General features: G+C 34.2%; 5 protein-coding genes across 9 annotated transcripts; 2 read left to right on the top strand and 3 right to left on the bottom strand.

The window, feature by feature from the left end:
- Positions 1-4,931: 4,931 nt before the first annotated feature.
- LOC106442442 (heparanase-like protein 2) lies at positions 4,932-8,883 on the top strand. The gene is made up of 9 exons (XM_048776703.1): positions 4,932-5,316; positions 6,126-6,383; positions 6,462-6,498; positions 6,576-6,759; positions 7,310-7,458; positions 7,545-7,778; positions 7,861-8,053; positions 8,122-8,347; positions 8,427-8,883. The coding sequence occupies exons 1-9, from the start codon at positions 5,296-5,298 to the stop codon at positions 8,808-8,810; spliced, it is 1,686 nt and encodes a 561-aa protein (XP_048632660.1). The 5' UTR covers positions 4,932-5,295; the 3' UTR covers positions 8,811-8,883.
- Positions 8,884-8,916: 33 nt separating this feature from the next.
- LOC106439934 (probable leucine-rich repeat receptor-like protein kinase At1g35710) lies at positions 8,917-11,542 on the bottom strand. Its single transcript, XM_013881486.3, has 11 exons — positions 11,293-11,542; positions 10,919-11,066; positions 10,762-10,833; positions 10,548-10,619; positions 10,290-10,361; positions 10,064-10,207; positions 9,897-9,977; positions 9,712-9,783; positions 9,567-9,638; positions 9,417-9,488; positions 8,917-9,258 (listed from the first exon to the last, which is right to left on the bottom strand). Exons 1-11 carry the CDS (start codon positions 11,375-11,377, stop codon positions 9,168-9,170), a joined length of 981 nt encoding a protein of 326 aa, XP_013736940.1. The 5' UTR covers positions 11,378-11,542; the 3' UTR covers positions 8,917-9,167.
- Positions 11,543-12,348: 806 nt separating this feature from the next.
- On the bottom strand, positions 12,349-13,854 carry LOC106439937 (phytochrome-interacting ankyrin-repeat protein 2). Of its 2 annotated transcripts, none has more exons than XM_013881488.3 (2): positions 13,659-13,854; positions 12,349-13,482 (listed from the first exon to the last, which is right to left on the bottom strand). In XM_013881488.3, exon 2 carries the CDS (start codon positions 13,043-13,045, stop codon positions 12,518-12,520), a length of 528 nt encoding a protein of 175 aa, XP_013736942.1. In that variant the 5' UTR covers positions 13,046-13,482; positions 13,659-13,854; the 3' UTR covers positions 12,349-12,517. The 2 variants fall into 2 exon arrangements, with proteins under 2 accessions (XP_013736942.1, XP_013736943.1); XM_013881489.3 differs by having other exon boundaries at positions 13,664-13,803.
- A 104-nt stretch (positions 13,855-13,958) lies between these two features.
- Positions 13,959-15,049, top strand: LOC106439938 (LYR motif-containing protein 4B-like). 3 transcript variants are annotated; one of them, XM_013881490.3, is made up of 2 exons: positions 13,959-14,062; positions 14,487-15,049. In XM_013881490.3, the coding sequence occupies exon 2, from the start codon at positions 14,502-14,504 to the stop codon at positions 14,763-14,765; it is 264 nt and encodes an 87-aa protein (XP_013736944.1). In that variant the 5' UTR covers positions 13,959-14,062; positions 14,487-14,501; the 3' UTR covers positions 14,766-15,049. The 3 variants fall into 3 exon arrangements, with proteins under 3 accessions (XP_013736944.1, XP_013736945.1, XP_048632662.1); XM_013881491.3 differs by having other exon boundaries at positions 13,981-14,062; positions 14,490-15,049; XM_048776705.1 differs by having other exon boundaries at positions 13,992-14,062; positions 14,484-15,049.
- LOC106439935 (SNAP25 homologous protein SNAP33-like) lies at positions 15,015-17,130 on the bottom strand. 2 transcript variants are annotated; one of them, XM_013881487.3, is made up of 5 exons: positions 16,883-17,130; positions 15,973-16,497; positions 15,782-15,875; positions 15,576-15,706; positions 15,015-15,389 (listed from the first exon to the last, which is right to left on the bottom strand). In XM_013881487.3, exons 2-5 carry the CDS (start codon positions 16,465-16,467, stop codon positions 15,192-15,194), a joined length of 918 nt encoding a protein of 305 aa, XP_013736941.1. In that variant the 5' UTR covers positions 16,468-16,497; positions 16,883-17,130; the 3' UTR covers positions 15,015-15,191. The 2 variants fall into 2 exon arrangements, with proteins under 2 accessions (XP_013736941.1, XP_048632661.1); XM_048776704.1 differs by lacking the exon at positions 16,883-17,130 and adding an exon at positions 16,671-16,881.
- Positions 17,131-18,258: the final 1,128 nt, after the last annotated feature.

Genomic DNA, 18,258 nt, shown 5'->3' with positions numbered 1-18,258 from the left:
TGGATTACTTGCGCAAGTTGAAATCATTAAATTTTATCGATTTAGTTTACCCTTGGGCAAGATTTAGAATTAAGACAAATATTAAAAACTTTCCTTATTATTCAAACGGTAAACTTGCGCATGTTGATATCATATTTATTATATTGCTTACAAAATATTTTAATGTTTCTAATTAGGTTGTTTGTTTTTAATAACTTACCTTTCTAATATGGATTACTTGCGCAAGTTAAAATCATATCATATGCAAATCATTTTTTGACAATACACATTTAATATCTTTCTTTAAACGATTTTATTATTTATTGTGCAAAATATTAAAATCATTAATATGAGAATAAATCGACTGTATATATATAGGAGACACCCAAGGTCTTAAAATACAAACATTTTCTTTTCATTCTTTAAAGTATTATTCACAAATCTCTCCTCTCATACTATTAAGGTATTACGACAATACTGCTTGTGTGCTAAGAAAAATGTGTTTAGACGCAAAGGCTCCTCATCTTTAGAACCTTGAACTCAACTCTTTGTGTCTTGTCTCCAAAAAGCATGTCTGGTCTATCTTTTCCATGTGTTGAATACTGGTAACGATAATATAGTTTTCCTTTTTTTTATATGTAGACCAGGTCGTGAGAGTGATAGTGATCCAGAAAACCTTGATTAACATGCTGAGAAGCTTCGCCAAGTTAAAGAAGTTCTTGAAGAGGTTCTTTAGTACTTTCTCTCTCTTTGTTGAATATTGTCCGGGAAAGTATTACATAGTATCATTTAGTAATAATATATTATATCATTTTTTTGTTGAATATACTATCTTTTATAAGTAAGCTAGCATTATGCATTTTTTATTTAATTCATAAGGTCATTTTCTCACAGCAGAGAACCTTTTGGAATGGCGCAGTGAAGAAATTTCTCAGGGATATACAGGAAGGTTCAACTGAAGCCGCTGAAGTTGGATGGTGAAGGCGAAGAATAAAGACATGTAGAGGCCTTTATGATTCTTAAATACGGCGGTGTTCTAACTCACGCTGGTAGAAAACATGTGTTTACATACTCTACCATTTAATTTGCCATTGTTATATATATATATATATATATATATATGTTTTCCAAATATGGAAGAATTGTTTAACTTATTGACGTTTAACATCGCTTGCCATATAATCTAACGAATATTACAAATAACAATTTATGGAAACTATTCTCGAAATTATTGAAAGACTAATAATGTTTTATTTATTACTTTTAATATTTATAACCTATAAAATAAAATGAACGAAATTTTATATAACATAATTATAAAAGTTTTATCCTCTACTTGATGAACTGTGTTCGAATATAATTATATAATAACTATTTTAAATATTACAAAATCCAAAAATGTTTATTAATATTATTTTTAAATTATTTATCGTTGTTTAAAGAATAAATTTATCATAATTTTAAAATAATTTATAAAATACTTACAAAATGCAAGGCAAAGTTGTACTTTCAAGAGTTAAGTCGAGATCTGGATTAAAAATCTAAATAACTGGTAAAGAAGGGAAGCCGAAGACAAAAACATTGAATGTTGTCTACAAACAAATTTTTCAGAATATTCCGTAGTCACGGCACGTAATTTTAATCTACTTTTTTTCAAATACAAATTTTAAAATATATAAACTGTTACAATTATTTATTTTTTTGTATTTGCCAGATGGGTTGTGATGAGTTAAGAGACCGATGACGGTATGTCAATTTAATATTATTTCATGTTCAATAAAATTTAGAAATTTATAAATCTATCAAATAATGTTAACCTGTCAAATTGCTTACAAAATTTATTTAATTTTCTGCACGTTTCTAATTGAATTTGTTTTCTTTATCGAGAAATATACTTCATAATTTATATTATTTATGGATAATATTTTGATTTTTTTATATTTTCTTTTAATAAGTCTACATAAATGTTTGTTTATTATTTATGGAAAAATAATACTATTCACCTAAATAAAGAATTACGACACATATACAATCCTCTTATATATTAAAAGCGAAGTCACTTTAGTGATTTTTGCTGACATAGCATTAATATAGAGCTTCTCAGAAAAATTGTTATAATTCTATTGGTCGATTTTTTTGAATTTTATTTTTCATTTATTTTAATCAATCGCTTATGTAGACAAGCCCAAAAATATTGTTGATTTCGTTAAGCCTGTATATAGCTAGGAGATAATAATTATCGATTTAGTTTATCATTGGGTAAGATTTAGAACTAAGACAAATATTAAAAACTTTCCTTATTATTCAAACAGTAAACTGGCGCATGTTGATATCATATTAATTACATTTGCTTAAAAAATATTATAATGTTTCTAATTAGTAGGGTAGGCATTCGGGTACCCGTTCGGGTTCAGGTCGGGTATTTTGGATTTTCGAGTATTTCGGTATAGAGGTGTAGAACCCGTTCGGGTATTTCTGTACTTCGGATCAGTTCGGGTATTTTTAGTTCGGATTCGGTTATTTCAGATCGGGTTCGGATATTTAGATTTTGAAAAAAAAATTAAAATTTTCATTTCTCAAGTTTCTTATATTTAAAAATATAACTTTCAGTTAACTAATTTTTTATTTTTAATAGATTAAATGGTTAATAGATTTAGACATAACAAATTAAAACTAAAAATGCATTAATTTAGTTATTTTTAAAAAAAAAATTGGATGTAATTTTTTGTTATTTTTTTAAATAAAAAACTTGACATGCATTTTCGGATCGGGTTCGGATGCTACTTCGGATATCGGGTAAAGTGCCCACCTCTACTAATTAGGTTGTTTGTTTTTAATAACTTACCTTTCTAATATGGATTACTTGTGCAAGTTAAAATCATTAAATATGCAAATAACTTATTGACAAAATTTGTTTTTAATAACTTATCTTTCTAATATAGATTACTTGCGCAAGTTGAAGTCATTAAATATGCAAATCACTTATTCACAATATGGATTACTTGCGCAAGTTGAAATCATTAAATATTATCGATTTAGTTTACCATTGGGCAAGATTTAGAATTAAGACAAATATTAAAAACTTTCCTTATTATTCAAACGGTAAACTTGCGCATGTTGATATCATATTTATTACATTGCTTACAAAATATTTTAATGTTTCTAATTAGGTTGTTTGTTTTTAATAACTTACCTTTCTAATATGGATTACGTGCGCAAGTTAAAATCATATCATATGCAAATCCTTTTTTGACAATACACATTTAATTTCTTTTCTTTAAACGATTTCATTATTTATTGTGCAAAATATTGTGCGTCATTAATTTGAGAAATAAATCGACTGTATATATATACGAGACACCCAAGGTCTTAAAATACAAACATTTTCTTTTCATTCTTTAAAGTATTATTCACAAATCTCTCCTCTCATACTATTAAGGTATTACGACGATGCTGCTTGTGTGCTAAGAAAAATGTGTTTAGACGCAAAGGCTCCTCATCTTTCATCGACTCTGCCACCCACTTTGCCTTGGAAGTATTATATGCTACTTGATGAATCGACTCTGCCACCACTTTACCTTGGAAGTATTATAGAAAGATTAATAATGTTTTATTTATTACTTTTAATATTTATAAACTATAAAATACAATGAACGAAATTTTATATAAGATAATAATAATAGTTTTATACTCTACTTGATGAATTATGTTCGAATATAATTATATAATAACTATTTTAAATATTACAAAATCCAAAAATGTTTATTAAAATTATTTTTAAATTATTTATCGTTGTTTAAAGAATAAATTTATCATAATTTTAAAATAATTTATAAAATACTTACAAAATGCAAGGCAAAGTTTCACTTTCAAGAGTTAAGTCGAGATCTGAATTAAAAATCCTAATAACTGGTAAAGAAGGGAAACCGCAGACAAAAATATTGAAGTTGTCTACAAACAAGTTATTCAGAATATTTTATAGTCACGGTACGTAATTTGAATCTACTTTTTTTTTCAAATACAAATTTTAAAATGAATAAACTGTTGCAATTATTTATTTTTTGTATTTGCTAGATGGGTTGTGATGAGTTAGGAGACCGATGACGGTATGTCAATTTAATATTATTTCATTTTCAATAAAATTTAGAAATTTATAAATCTATCAAATAATGTTAACCCGTCAAATTGCTTACAAAATTTATTTAATTTTTTGCAAGTTTCTAATTGAATTTGCTTTCTTTATCGAGAAATGTACTTTATAATTTATATTATTTATGGATAATATTTTGATTTTTATTATATTTTCTTTTAATATGTCTACATAAATGTTTGTTTATTATTTATGGAAAAATAATATTATTCACTTAAAATAAAGAATTACGAAACATATACAATACAATTCTAATTAATGATAATATAAAATCTGTTACTTCTAAAACTATACACTATTTATTCCATTTTTTGAATGAAAGTATCTTCGTAAACACATAAAATATTTTGTGACGTTGCAATTATACATACACACAATATTTGCCTCTTCATACTGACGTTACTGTGTTCCCTCTCGTGAGGTACGGACCGAGAGAGAACATAGGGTGCGGACCGATCATGTTCTTATGTCCGCACAGGGTGCGGGCCGGTCACCTAGTCTACATTACGAGATGAAACAATTACGAGATCTCAACATTTAACAAAAGTGATAAAATCATTAAAAAATGTGGTACAAAAACAATTATGGTACAATTTTCAACTTCTTCAAAATTAGAAAATTTTGAAATCTTGTTAAATTATCAGTTGAAAATTTTCAAATGAAAATTCCAAATAAACTTTCAAATTCTAACTCCTTAATTTACAATTTTTTCTGTTTCTAGGGCATCTTCATCTCTACTCCATTTTTTTCTCTAAAATAGAATAAAAGTGAATATAGAGTAATGAATGCTCTAACCCAACTTCATATTTCCTTCCATAATAAAATTTACTTCATGAATGGAATAATCTATTTTTTGTTTATTCATCACTCCTTTATAGAGTGGAAAATAGAGTAGGTTGGAGCAATTTTACTTCATTTTCACTTTTACTCCGTGTTAGAGGAAACAATAAAATTTTACGTTGGAGATGCTCTTAAATCATTTCGGTACGCTAATATTCGGTTAAAGTAGTTTGAGCACGCTTTATGACAAAGACAAACAATAAAGAGAGAGAAGAGGCGATGAAATTCAAGATTATGACAAGACTTTGAAAGAAGTGTTGTCGACGCCAAGAACAAAACGAACATCTGCTCTCTGCTTGCGATTCAGACACGACTTACAACTATGGATGCGTGATTCTTCTTCTCAGGTCAGTTTCTCTTCTGATATTTGCTTCATATCAATCATCTCTCTTGAAGCTCAAGTTGATTAGAGTTAACTACATGTATATTATGAACTAACCATATAAGAAATATTAGACTAAACATTACCTGGTGGAGTTTGAATTGACTGTCGCCATCTTCGTCACTGAGACCAACTTGCATTTTGAATTATATAATGCATGACTCCTTCCACCCACGCTGAAAAAAATTACTCGGGATGTAACTTTTTCTATTTTTGACCCAAAAGTCAACTAATGCTCTTGTGCTTGCGTCTCTGGAAACATGTTTGACCAATCATCCTACATCTAATTAAAAAAGTATAGCTATGTTTTAATTGTAATTTAGATATAATTGCTTTGAAATATACCCAAATAATGAAACTTGTAAAGTTCACCAAAATATCGTAAATTAAAATATCCACATACAAATTTCATAAACAAATAATATGGTTTACTTTTCAACTAAAATTTTGAATTGTTTTTTTTTTTGATCAAATTTTGAATTGTTTTTTTTTCTTAAGAATAGTCTGCTATACCAGTTGAACAAGCCACCAGTTTTTTATTTTTTTTCATTTTAAGGTTTATCTGTAGAGAAATTTTCTTATTTAAAATTCAGTTTCCTCTGTAATCATTTGCTTGTTCTGATAAGCAAGAGTGAGTTCTGTTCCCCTTCTTCCTCTGTATTGTATTTTCCCTTTTCTTGATATTTGTTGCAAGAGTTCTCAGTTCATCAACTGACCTCTTCTTGGTCTCTCTGAAAATTTTCACTTATATGTTTTATGTTTTCTTACTCTCAGATCAACCGATCGAGACGTGCGTCACAAACAAACCTAAAAATGAGCTACAACGTTTGTTTACTTGTGTTCTTGAGTTGTCTACTTCTACTTGGTGTTACTTTTGCTACCAACATGGAACAAACCACTATAGTAATAGACGGTACACGTCAAATCGCTGAGATCGATGAGAACTTTGTCTGCGCAACACTTGATTGGTGGCCACCTGAAAAATGCAACTATGATCAGTGTCCTTGGGGCTACGCGTCACTCATCAACTTGGTAATATAAAAAACACCTTTGAGCTTTGACCACGTACCTTCTCTTACTTTCATCTTAATGTTTTCAAAATGATTTCAGAACTTGTCTTCTCCTCTTCTTGCTAAAGCTATTCAAGGTTTGTGCAACTTCTAATCACAAACCATATTCGCATACCAACATACTTTATGCTGAAACATCTCGATTGTTGTCTAGCTTTTAAGACGCTGAGGATAAGAATAGGTGGCTCCTTGCAAGACCAAGTGGTCTACGACGTAGGAGACTTGAAGACTCCTTGCACTCAGTTCAAAAAGACTGACGATGGCTTGTTCGGGTTCTCTGAAGGATGTTTGTATATGGAACGTTGGGACGAACTTAACCGTTTCTTCCACGCAACCGGGTACGTAAACAAGCCTTACTAGTATAGCTGTTCTTTGACTTAATCCTCAATTAGCGCTGGGCATTCGGGTTTGCAGGGTCGGATCGGATTATTCGGGTTTTGAGTTATTCGGTTGGAGTGTTTGGGACCCGTTTAAGAAAATATCATTTTTGGATCGGATTAGTTTGGGGAATATCAATTTTGGATCAAGTTTCTATTTTTTATAAAATCGGAAACATAACCAAATTAGAAAAAATTCAGATTTGATTTGGGTTTTAAGCCAAAAAAAACCGACAAAAATCCAAAAACCTGAATTAAACCCGAAAACATTCTAATTCATTTTTGAATAATTTTTATTTATAAACTATATATAGGTATTTTTAAAATTAATAGTTCTACGTAAATAAATTATATTTTGGATATTCCCATACATGTTCGTTTTACGGATAAAGAATAGGAACCGTTCAGGTTTTTGTAAATTTTAGTCAGGTTTCGTTTTTTAGTTTGGTTCCCGGTCGGTTTTTGGATTTCGGATAATATATCCTCAATGATCTTAACACTAGTTCTACAGGGCTATTGTGACTTTCGGTTTGAATGCGTTATACGGGAGAAAGAAACTCAGAGGAAATGCATGGGGAGGGGAGTGGGATCACACCAACACTCAAGATTTCATGAACTATACAGTCTCAAAGGGTTACGCTATAGACTCATGGGAGTTTGGTATGTACAACTTATATCTCTTTTCCTGCCTCTTCCTACCCGGTTTTTAATATTTGTTTTTAATCTCTTTATTTGGTCTTGACTAGGTAATGAGCTTAGTGGAAGCGGGATTGGTGCAAGTGTAAGTGTAGAGCTTTACGGTAACGACTTGATAGTCCTGAAAGATGTAATCAAGAACGTTTACAAGAGTTCTCGGACCAAGCCATTGCTCTTAGCTCCTGGAGGGTTCTATGAAGAAAAATGGTACTCGGAGCTTTTTCGCCTCTCTGGACCTGGTGTTCTTGATGTCATGACTCATCATATATACAACCTTGGTCCAGGTCTGCATTAATTAGATTCTCTTTTGTAGCATCATTCCTAAACAGTATGAGTGTTTGAGTTAGAATTGAATCTTTTTGGCAGGGAATGATCCAAAGCTTGTGAGTAGGATACTAGATCCCAAGTACTTGAGCGGATCAGTTACGGGACTATTCAAGAACGTTGAGAGAACGATTCAAGAACATGGACCTTGGGCTTCTGCTTGGGTTGGAGAAGCTGGAGGAGCTTTTAATAGCGGTGGCCGGGAGGTTTCTGAGACATTCATTAACAGCTTCTGGTAATAAAACAATCATAATCTTTTCTCTCAGTTTCTTTAATGATTAACCAAAACCTGTTCCTTGTTAGGTATCTAGATCAGTTTGGTATGTCGTCTATGCACAACACTAAAGTATACTGCAGACAAGCTTTGGTTGGAGGTTTCTACGGGCTGCTCGAAAAGGAAACGTTTGTTCCCAATCCAGATTACTACAGTGCGCTTCTTTGGCATCGTTTAATGGGTAAAGGCGTTCTTGGCGTTCAGACAAATGCGTCAGAGTATCTACGGACTTACGTTCATTGTTCCAAAGGAAGAGTGAGTGTGTGTATTATCTTTATCTCTCTTGTCTATAAATGATCCTCTAGTTTTGTGACCATGGAAGCTATCATCTCAGGCGGGGATAACGATTCTTCTGATTAATCTGAGCAAGCAAACGACGTTTACAGTAGGAGTCAGCAATGGCGTGAAGGTGGTTTTGCAAGCAGAATCTACGAAGAGGAGATCTTTCTTGGAAACAATCAAGAGCAAGGTTTCTTGGGTGGGAAAGAAAGCTTCTGATGGATATTTGAACAGAGAAGAGTATCACTTGAGTCCAAAAGACGGTGACTTGAGGAGCAAGATAATGATGTTGAATGGTGACCCTTTGGAACCAACGGTCACTGGAGATATCCCAAAGCTTGAGCCGGTTCGCCACGGAGTGAAATCTCCTGTTTATATCAATCCATTGTCCATCTCGTTCATTGTGTTGCCTACCTTTGATGCTCCTGCTTGTTCATGAAGGACCATGACGATCTTTTGGTAACTTGTAAAAATGAAAATCTGAATAACAAAAAGTGGATATACCTTCGCAACTGCATGCATACACATGCTATTGGACAACAATACGTTGATAACTGGGTTTATTCCAATCTACTTTCATATCATTTGATTACGGAGAAATATAGATTAGTGGAATGTGACTAAACTATACAATATAAAATAAGAAAAACACTTGTAGTCTATGTTCTCTTTCATTTGCAACGATCAAGACCATACAAAACATCAAATAGTGAAGAAAGCTAAAGTGGCACCATCTTTCTATGGTAGGTCTGAGACATTTTTCTCTACAGCCTCCTAGAATTCTTCTACCTCGTCATCACACAGCAAAATCAGCATCAGAAACTTCAAGAACTTTGTGGGTACCAATTGGGTTCACGCCTTGTTTGAACATGTTGCCTTCAATGTACCTGAAAATTTGAAACAGGTCTCTTTATTGTCAGAATGAATACTGAAGAAAGCAAAACCTAAAACTTGTCTGCTGCACCATCAGTCATCAGAAACTCGTTCAAATTCTTATAACTCCCGAGTTTCATTGTTTTGAATTGAGTAGGGCGAGAGAACTCACATCTCTTTGAGGAATGGATGCTTATAGAATGCGTCTGGGATTCTCCCAGTGAATTGGTTGTGATCAAGATACCTGGTTTCATAATTAGCCAATGAGAATGCATATTTTATGTGGACTGTAAGCAAATCTGAGACGGAGATAAAAACTTACAGGAATGTCAGCTTAGGAATATGAGCAATGGCAAAAGGAATGTTTCCAATAAATTTGTTGCAAGACAGGTACCTACATAATAAAGTAACCCAAGATTAAGAGATATCCAGTTACGGTTTCTTAATGTGCAGTGTAGGATGCTTACACAATCTCTAAGCTTGTAAGATTCGATAGCTGCGCAGGGATTCCTCCACTCAAATAGTTATTGTTCAAGTACCTAAATGATCAGAGATTTTAGAAAGAGAAAAAAAAAAGCAGTGTGTATAATAATAGAATATATATAAAATTGGAAAAGAGAAGCAAAAGAGCAGATTGTGAAGGGATGCTTACAGGTTGCGAAGAGATGGGAAACTACCATCAAAACGGATGAGCTCCCTTATAGTTCCCACCAAATGATTATTACCAGCATCTCTGAAAAAAATAACCAAAAACCAGATCTCATTAGTGATAAAAAAAAGACCCTAACTGTACGTAGAAGATGGGAGCTGGGTGTTTACAGATGGCGGAGGTTTTGAAGCGTCCCCAGTTCAGCAGGAATTCTACCAATGAGACGGTTTTCTTGAAGATACAGATACCGAAGTTCGGGAAGAGCAGCCAGTTCCTTTGGAATTTCTCCCTTGAAACTATTGAAGCTCAAGTACCTACAAAAAAAAAAAGATGATTTCCTTTGGAGGCAAATGAACAATCACCAGAAGCTAAACAAGAAACAAGAGGTACACTTACAAATGCGTTAGTCTCTTGAGCTCCCCAATCTCAGGGGGAATCACATCTTGCAGTTTATTCCACCTCAGGTTTCTATTGGTTACAAGAGAGTAGATGATTAGGGTGAAGTATTTATAAGCATTGTGCATGATATGATGACCTTAAATTCAAATCTTTGTTCCGGAAGAAACTTGGATACTATCTCGAGTTTGGTCTCAGAACGATAAAGAAATAAAAAGGCAGATAATCAACAAGAATATAAGAGCAAAAGGAACATACAGTACTTTAAGCCGTTTCAGGCGTCCAATTTGGGGAGGGATTGGACCAGTGAGCTTGTTGTTATGTAGATCCCTGAAAAAAATCAAAAACCATTTTTCAATCCAACCATCTCAAAACATCAAAAGCTCTAACCTTTTATCTCGTTTGCAGATAGACATTCAAAGATGTCTAACATACATCTATTCTAATGTCACACACAAAAAGAGAAGCTTACAGTCTAGTGAGATCCAGAAGGTTCGTAACTGCAATGGGGAAGGGTCCAACAATCGAAACCGCATAAACCTCTCTGCAAATCAGAAAGATCAAGCAAACCAGGTTGATATCCAGAAGAAGAATAAGACATACAAAGTAAGAGAAACTTGGGAACTTACAACTCAGTGACGACCCTATAGTCACCTTGAGTAGAGCAGGTGACACCAGACCAAGGAGGAAGGTCTCCATCTCCACAAGGATCATCACCAACCCATGAATACACCACTCTCCATCCCAAAGATGCTTTGATTTCATTCAAAGCCTTCACTGTAGCACAAGATCCAACACATGAGCTAATAAGACAGAAGATACTATCAGATCTAATCACTGTTTGTACACATGACTCTGCCAAAATTCAGCTCAGCTTAGATCAGAAAGGAAACCCAACAAAAAAAGTTTCTAAATTTGTTAAAGAGAGAGCTATAAACAATCAAGCAATGGAGGCGATCCGTAGATACATAACCAGGAATTGAGTGGGAAGAAGCAGAGTTACCGTCTCGCTTCAACGTCTTGGAGTGAGAGACAGCGAAGAGGAGAGACAAGACGCAGATCAGGAGTAGCTCACACCGAGAAGCCATGGTTTCTCTTTTGCTTGACAGCTCAATCAAGTGTGAATGAGAACAAAACGGATCTAAGAGGCGAGCTATGTTATAAAGGGAAAGACATTTTTTTTCTTCTCTTCCGAATACGTGTTTTCAAACCCGTTTCTCACCGACGGGTCTGGTAACGACCCGGGTTTGTAACAGATTTGATTTATATTGGTTTTGGACCAACCCCGTCAGGTTTCTTTTAATTTGTCAACGAATAAAAATCACTACCATGTTGGAAAATGTTAATATAAATATTAGCAAATGGTCACAGTAAATTGTTAAGATTTAGACTCACAATTTTAAAGTTTTGTATAATAAAACCTCTATAAATTAGTAATGTTGGGATTACACCAAAACTACATTTTTTTTTATTAATTTATCATATACTAATTGAGCTAAAAACTCAATTTATTATAAAATTATATTATTTTATAGAGATTTTTAGTGTATATTAATTTATAGAGTATTAATTTAAAGAAGTTATACTGTATTTAGTTTCTATGGGGATGATTGGTTGGGGCTGTAGATGCTCTGGACAACTAAAATTTAATCTACAGCTATATATCTCAACCAATCGAGCTTTGCTTTCCTTAAAAAACTCACAGCAAAAAAATCTCTGCAAAATCAAAATATAGCCGTTGAGAGCTTTATTTCCAGAGCAAAAAATTAGTGCTTTAGAAATCAACAGCAAAGAAAGCTACAGCAAATAAATCTACAGATTAAATTCTACAGCAAAAAATATAAAGCTACGGCACTTACCAATCATCCCCTATGTTGATTATGTTAATAGAGATGATTAGATTCATTCGCCTCACTAATTAATTAACCTTGTGGTAGAAACATAATTCAGATGAGACCAAGACAAGTGACACTTGAAGTGTGCTCATATTTGTTCAATCCAGAACCGGTTAACCGAGAGCAAGCGTTAAACCAAAGTTAGCTACGTTGTCGAACATAAGTTGACATACACAAGATTTATTATGCAAAGGCATACCAGTAGCAGTTTTGACATACAGAAGATACAAAACCAAACACAAACCATAACATTTCTTCAGAGTTCTGACAAAACCGTAACATTCTGATTTCTGACAAGAGAAATATCAAAGCAAAAAAAGACAGCAACAAAGATCAGTTCTCTGAACTGCAAGATGTGTCTCCACCAGATGAAGAAGAAGAAGACTCGCTCTTAAGCTTCTCCATCTCCTCGTAAGCCCACTCCAGTCCATGACAGTAATGCACGGGCGGATTGAACCTCGTATCACTTATGTCATCCGGCAGAAACGCCCCATTCTCCACCAGAAACTTCACCGCTTCTCTCTTCCTCTCTTTCGCCGCAGCATGGAGAGGAGTCCACCCGCAAGAGCCCCATGTTCTAGCATCGATGTTAGCCCCACGCTCGAGAAGCAGATCCATAACTTCTATATGACCTCCCTCAGCAGCAAGGTGAAGCGGAGTCACTCCCTTTGATTTGGGTCCCCACGCTAGAGCGTTCACGTCGAACCCTTGGTCGAGGAGCTGTTTGACGGATTTGAGATCGCCTTTCCTGGCTTTGACGTGGAGCGGAGTCCACCCCCTGTCATCGACGTTTGATCTAGGGGAACGGCGTCTGAAGGAGTTACGCCGGAGCGAGAATGCAACCGGCAGGTCTTGGATCATTCTTGGGTCTAAGCTTCAGGTAAAGTAAAACTAGCTTTGAAAGTAAGATGCGGGTTTTGGTGTAGAAGGTCAAAGAAGACTTCCCTCAAGAACTAACTCAGATTTACATGACCTGTTTGGTGTATATCTGACTCAAGAATGTCAAAAGCAATATCAAAGAGTGTAGACAAGTGAAGGAGGAAGAGTTAACGGGAGTGATTGGCGAAGCAGTAAGGGAGAGAGGGATTCAAACCAGGACCAAAGACACTAAGCTTTTGAAGGATGACAGTAAAAGCCATAGACAGAGGAGAGAAGATGAGCATCACTCTTGAATTAAAAAAAGTCTTAATGATTAGGGATCTTCATCCTACTGTCCCTCCCACATCGAGACGAGACTCAACCTTACCGTTAATTTCTCCTCAGCCAAGAAAGCAGCAGTCGATATGAGCTCTAAAGATCTGCCAACAATACGTTAAAAATAAATAAAAAAACAATTTAGTGAAATCGCAAATATGGAAACTAATCAACGCATCAAAGACTTTTCAAAAACTAAGGCATACGAATCCAATGATGAATAGCAACGACGAATAAGCAAATCAATTTCAATGAAAGGTGAACTGAATCGAGCTCGTACCTTACCCAGCGAGGAGATGGATGGAGAGAGAGGAAACAGAGCTGGTGAAATCAAAGCTCGGAGTTACAGATTTTCTGAGGAATCTATAAGAGTTTGCGCTAAGGGTTTGCTCGTCGCAGATCGAATCGAATTTTATAAGAAGAAGAAGACAACAGAGAAGATGAGTTTTGTTTACTATATTTGTGTGTCGTCGAACACGCCAGCTCATACAAGGCTTATTATCACTATCGGCCCAATATAACGGGCCTTAATAAATCGGCCCATTTTATAACCGGTTTTCAGATTATTTTCCCGGTTTGCTTTCGGGTAAACTAGGTTTGGCTATGTAGTAACACAAAATCTCATCTGCTTAGCTCGTTTTGTTGACGTGAGGGAACTAACTATCCTCCGGCGTATTCATTCTGGTAATGTATATATGGGTTTGAAGTTACTTATCCGTCAAATTCTATGTTAATTGGTAGAACTATTGGTGAATTTGGTCGGATCCTCTTGTGATTCAGCTGCTCTTGTCTCTTTTGTTGTGCATTGGTTTTGGTGAAATGTGGTTCGGAAGATGTTCTTGTCTAATTGGTTGTTTTAAAGACTGCTTTTGGTGGATTTTGTTGAAGTTCTGAGTTTGTTGATAATGTTGGAAGAGCTGGAATTGAATGCTGCTGATGATGAATCTCATCACTAGTTAGATTTTTCTGTAGAATTTTTAACTTCTTGATTCAAAGTATGCCACTTTAAGCCGTTATCTTGACTACTTCTCTTTGGCATTGCTAATTAAATTCGCCTGCGTTCCTAGTTAATGTTTATTCTTATACTGATTCTATGGTATATAAGCAGCAGGGTTTGTTTGCAATGGTAGCGAAATGTCAAGTGATCAGCCTCTGTCGTTCTCTGCTTCGAGCGGGACGTAAATACCCTGACTACAACATCAGGGAGTACACAAAGCAAAGGACCTTGGATGGTTTCCGCATGAACGGGAACCTCACTGATCAGTCAAAGGTGAATGAGGTTTATGCTGAAGGTAAAGAACAGCTGGAGGTTGTAGAGAGGGTTCTCAAGGTTTACTTGGCATATCCTCCCAAGACCAAGAACATCATGGAACTCAACGTTCAGTAGTTTTTGGGGGGAGTTATTGGATTAGAGCAGAGATAGTGTGAAGAGAATAAAGAGTTTCTTTCCTTTGTGATTTTTCTTATTAATCTTCACACAGTTCTGCTGTTATTTCATGGAATTGTTCCCAACTTTCTTGTACTCTTATGTCCATCTTTAGCACTGATTCTGTAAGGCTATATAATTCTGGGATTTAAACACACTATTCATATGTTGTCAGTATGATACAGAAAAACAATAGCAAGAGTGTTTGTGTTTTGCAAAATAAGATTTTTGGTTTTTCATGATAATATCAAATACAAGCATAGAAACGTATATAACAATGATAAGTACCGGTTTGAGTTTTAAGCAACAAAGATCAAAGAAGCTGGAACGAAGGAGGAAGTAGTTGAATGACTAATGAGTACCGGTTTGAGCATATAACTCTGTCCATTACTTTCCAAGTAAACGGCGGCCACGTTGGTTTGATTGTTGGACTCTGAAGTTGAGTTCGTCAACATCATCTTGAAGATGATCAAGTCCTTTATTCTGCTTTTCGATTTCACTTCCCATATCAACTGCCATGTTCTTTAGCTCTCCCAGTAGATCACTCAAATCTGAAAGCCCATCGTCTTGCTTGGCTTTTTCCATCTGTCATAAACAAGTATAAAATTTAGCAAGATTACAGAGAAAGAGACAAAACTTTTGTTCCACAAATGTTTAAGAAACTGGCTTTCAATGTTCATTCACTCCTCCTTGTGCATTTGCATGATGTTCATGCAACTCATATGAAAGGAGGAAAAAAATGAAGAGAGGGAAGATATAAGTCGTACTAACCTCCACTCTCTGATACGCATCAGCTGATTCAGGAAGCGGTTCTCTGCTTCTTGATTGTGCTTTTGGTGCTGGGTTCAGTCCCAGTTTCTCCCTTTTCTCTAAGTGGTTAATTCTTCTCGTTGGTGAGTGATCTAACAGAAAGGGAATCACACAATCAGGAAAAAACGCAAAAATAGAATAGAGGAATCAATGAGCAAGAAACAAACCTCTAGTAATGACTGGACCGTTTATAGTGCGAGTCTTCTTCGGCTTCCAAGTCTTTGAAAACATACCTCCAAGGCTACCAAGAAGCTTCTCACCCTGCAAATAAAAAAAGCCATATAATTTAAGTACCTAGTCATTCTTATTCTAAGGAATAATAAAGATGTTAAAAAAAAAAGAAAAGAAGCTAGCTTACTCTACTGAGATCATGATCAATTTCAACAGCTTGATGGTGCGTCCTGGTGATCTGCTCACCCTGGTCGTGCAACATGACCAAAGTCCTAGTAGCATCAGACCTTATATCTTCAGCCACCTTGAGACAGCCTTGTACAGATTTGGTAGTCTCTTCAGCCTTGTAGACAGCATAACCCTCAAGCTCCTGAACAGACTGGTTCTCAACACCTCCGGAGTCGCGGAAGTTGTTCTTGTACTGGTATCTGGAGTTAGAAGTCAAGGACTGCTTGGATGACGAAGTAAACACTTTCTCCTCACCGTCAAAAGGGTTGGTCATGTCAGCCAAAGAAGGCTCAGAGGAAGTCCTCTTGGAAGGGTTAAGTGTGTGTTTGTTGCTGTTGTTGTTGTCCAGCTCATCATCAGAATCGAAAGGATTGGGCTTGGAGGATTTGTGAAAGCCAGGATCAGCAGAGTTGTGCTTGGGAAGCTTTGCTGGAGATTTCCTCAAACCAAACATTGTCTCGTCTCTCAAAGTAAACCTTCCTTCCTGCAGAGATCAAGCAGTAATCAGAATTGATGCGGTGAATCTACACTTTTAAGCAAAGAGACTAAAAGTAAAATAAATAAAAAACAAAGCTTTAAAGTTCATCAAGTTAGGATAAATCCATAAGGAAGATGTAAAGATCCATCGATGATTCCACTTATGAGAGAATAGCTTACAGGACAATTTAACTACACAGCAGCAGTAAAACTCGGGACTGTTCACAAAAAAATTCGATCGATAGCTTCTCTAATTCTCTAGGCATCGAAACAACAACAATCGGAAAAGTCGTTGGGGGTGGAAACAGAGAGAAGAATCGAAAACCCTAGGATCTATCAAACAAGTAGATATCTGAAATTGAGCACTGAGAGAGAGCAGATCGGGGGTATACCTGGAGGAGCGAAGAAGAAGAAGTGGAGTCGATGAGAGAGAAGAAGATTGGGTTCTTAATGACACAAAACAAGGGACCAAATCAATGCGACGACGAAGAAGAAGAAGAAGGGATCAACAAATGGGAGTTAACGCGGAAACGACTTAGAACGACCCACGAAATTTAAGTTTGTGTTGACGATTAATTAAATCCCAAGCAGCGAGATTAAAAGCAGCTATATTGTTCTCGTTTAGCAGTAAGTAAGCGTGTTAAAACAAAGTTATTTAATTTAGCACTAATAATTTATTTATTTTGTAATTAATTAAATGTTTAAATATTATTTTATGAGCAATTGTCAATAATATCACCTTTTGAAGTTTATGTCTCAAAAATAGCACTAGAAGGAGAAAGTCACAAAAATGACATTCATTAAATGTTAAAATATCCCTAATACCCTTGGTTTAAAATTAAATAAACAAACAAAAATAAATAAAAAAATGAATTTGTTTTTATAGATTCAGATTATATGTTTTCAGATTCGAAATTTTTATAATTTTTTTTTTTGAATTTTTTTTTTATTTTTTTCAAATTTTCTTTTGAGAAAAAGACTAGGATAGCACTAAACCAAGTTTTTGTTTCCAAAATAGCACTCAAGGCTCAAAGTCACAAAAATAGGTTACATTAAAGAGGTAAATATACACTTATACCCTTTGGGTTAATTAATTCAAATCTTAGGGTTTAGAGTTAAGGGGGTGGGGTTTTGGAATTAAGGTTTAAAATTTTATAAAAAATAAATACTAAAATAAAAAATAAAAATTTATAAAACAGTTTCAAAAATTATTTTTAAACTATAAAAAGAAATTTGAAAAAAAAATAAAAAAAAATTCAAAATTTTTTTTTAAAAAAAAATTATAAAAATTTCGAATCTGAAAACATATAATCTGAAACTATAAAAAAAAATTTTATTTTTTATTTTTTTATTTTTATTTTTTATTTTTTATTTTTATTTTTATTTATTTTTATTTGTTTATTTAATTTAAACCAAGGATATTAGGGACATTTTACCCTTTAATGAATGTCATTTTTGTGACTTTCTCCTTCTAGTGTTCTTTTTGAGATATAAACTTCAAAAGGTGCTATTATTGACAATTGCCATTTTCTTTTTATAATTTAAAAATACTTTTTGAAACTGTTTTAAAATTTTTTATTTTTTATTTTAGTATTTATTTTTTATGAAATTTTAAATCTTAATTCCAAAACCTCACCCCCTTAACTCTAAACCCTAAGGTTTGTATTAATTAACCCAAAAGGTATAAGTGTATATTTACTTCTTTAATGAAACTTATTTTTGTGACTTTGAGCCTTGAATGCTACTTTGGGAACAAAAACTTGGTTTG

The sequence above is a fragment of the Brassica napus genome, chromosome A3 (assembly GCF_020379485.1).
Source record: "Brassica napus cultivar Da-Ae chromosome A3, Da-Ae, whole genome shotgun sequence".
Lineage (NCBI taxonomy): Eukaryota > Viridiplantae > Streptophyta > Magnoliopsida > Brassicales > Brassicaceae > Brassica > Brassica napus.
Note: the sequence above shows the minus strand (reverse complement) of the source record. Positions and strands in the feature narration are given on the sequence as shown.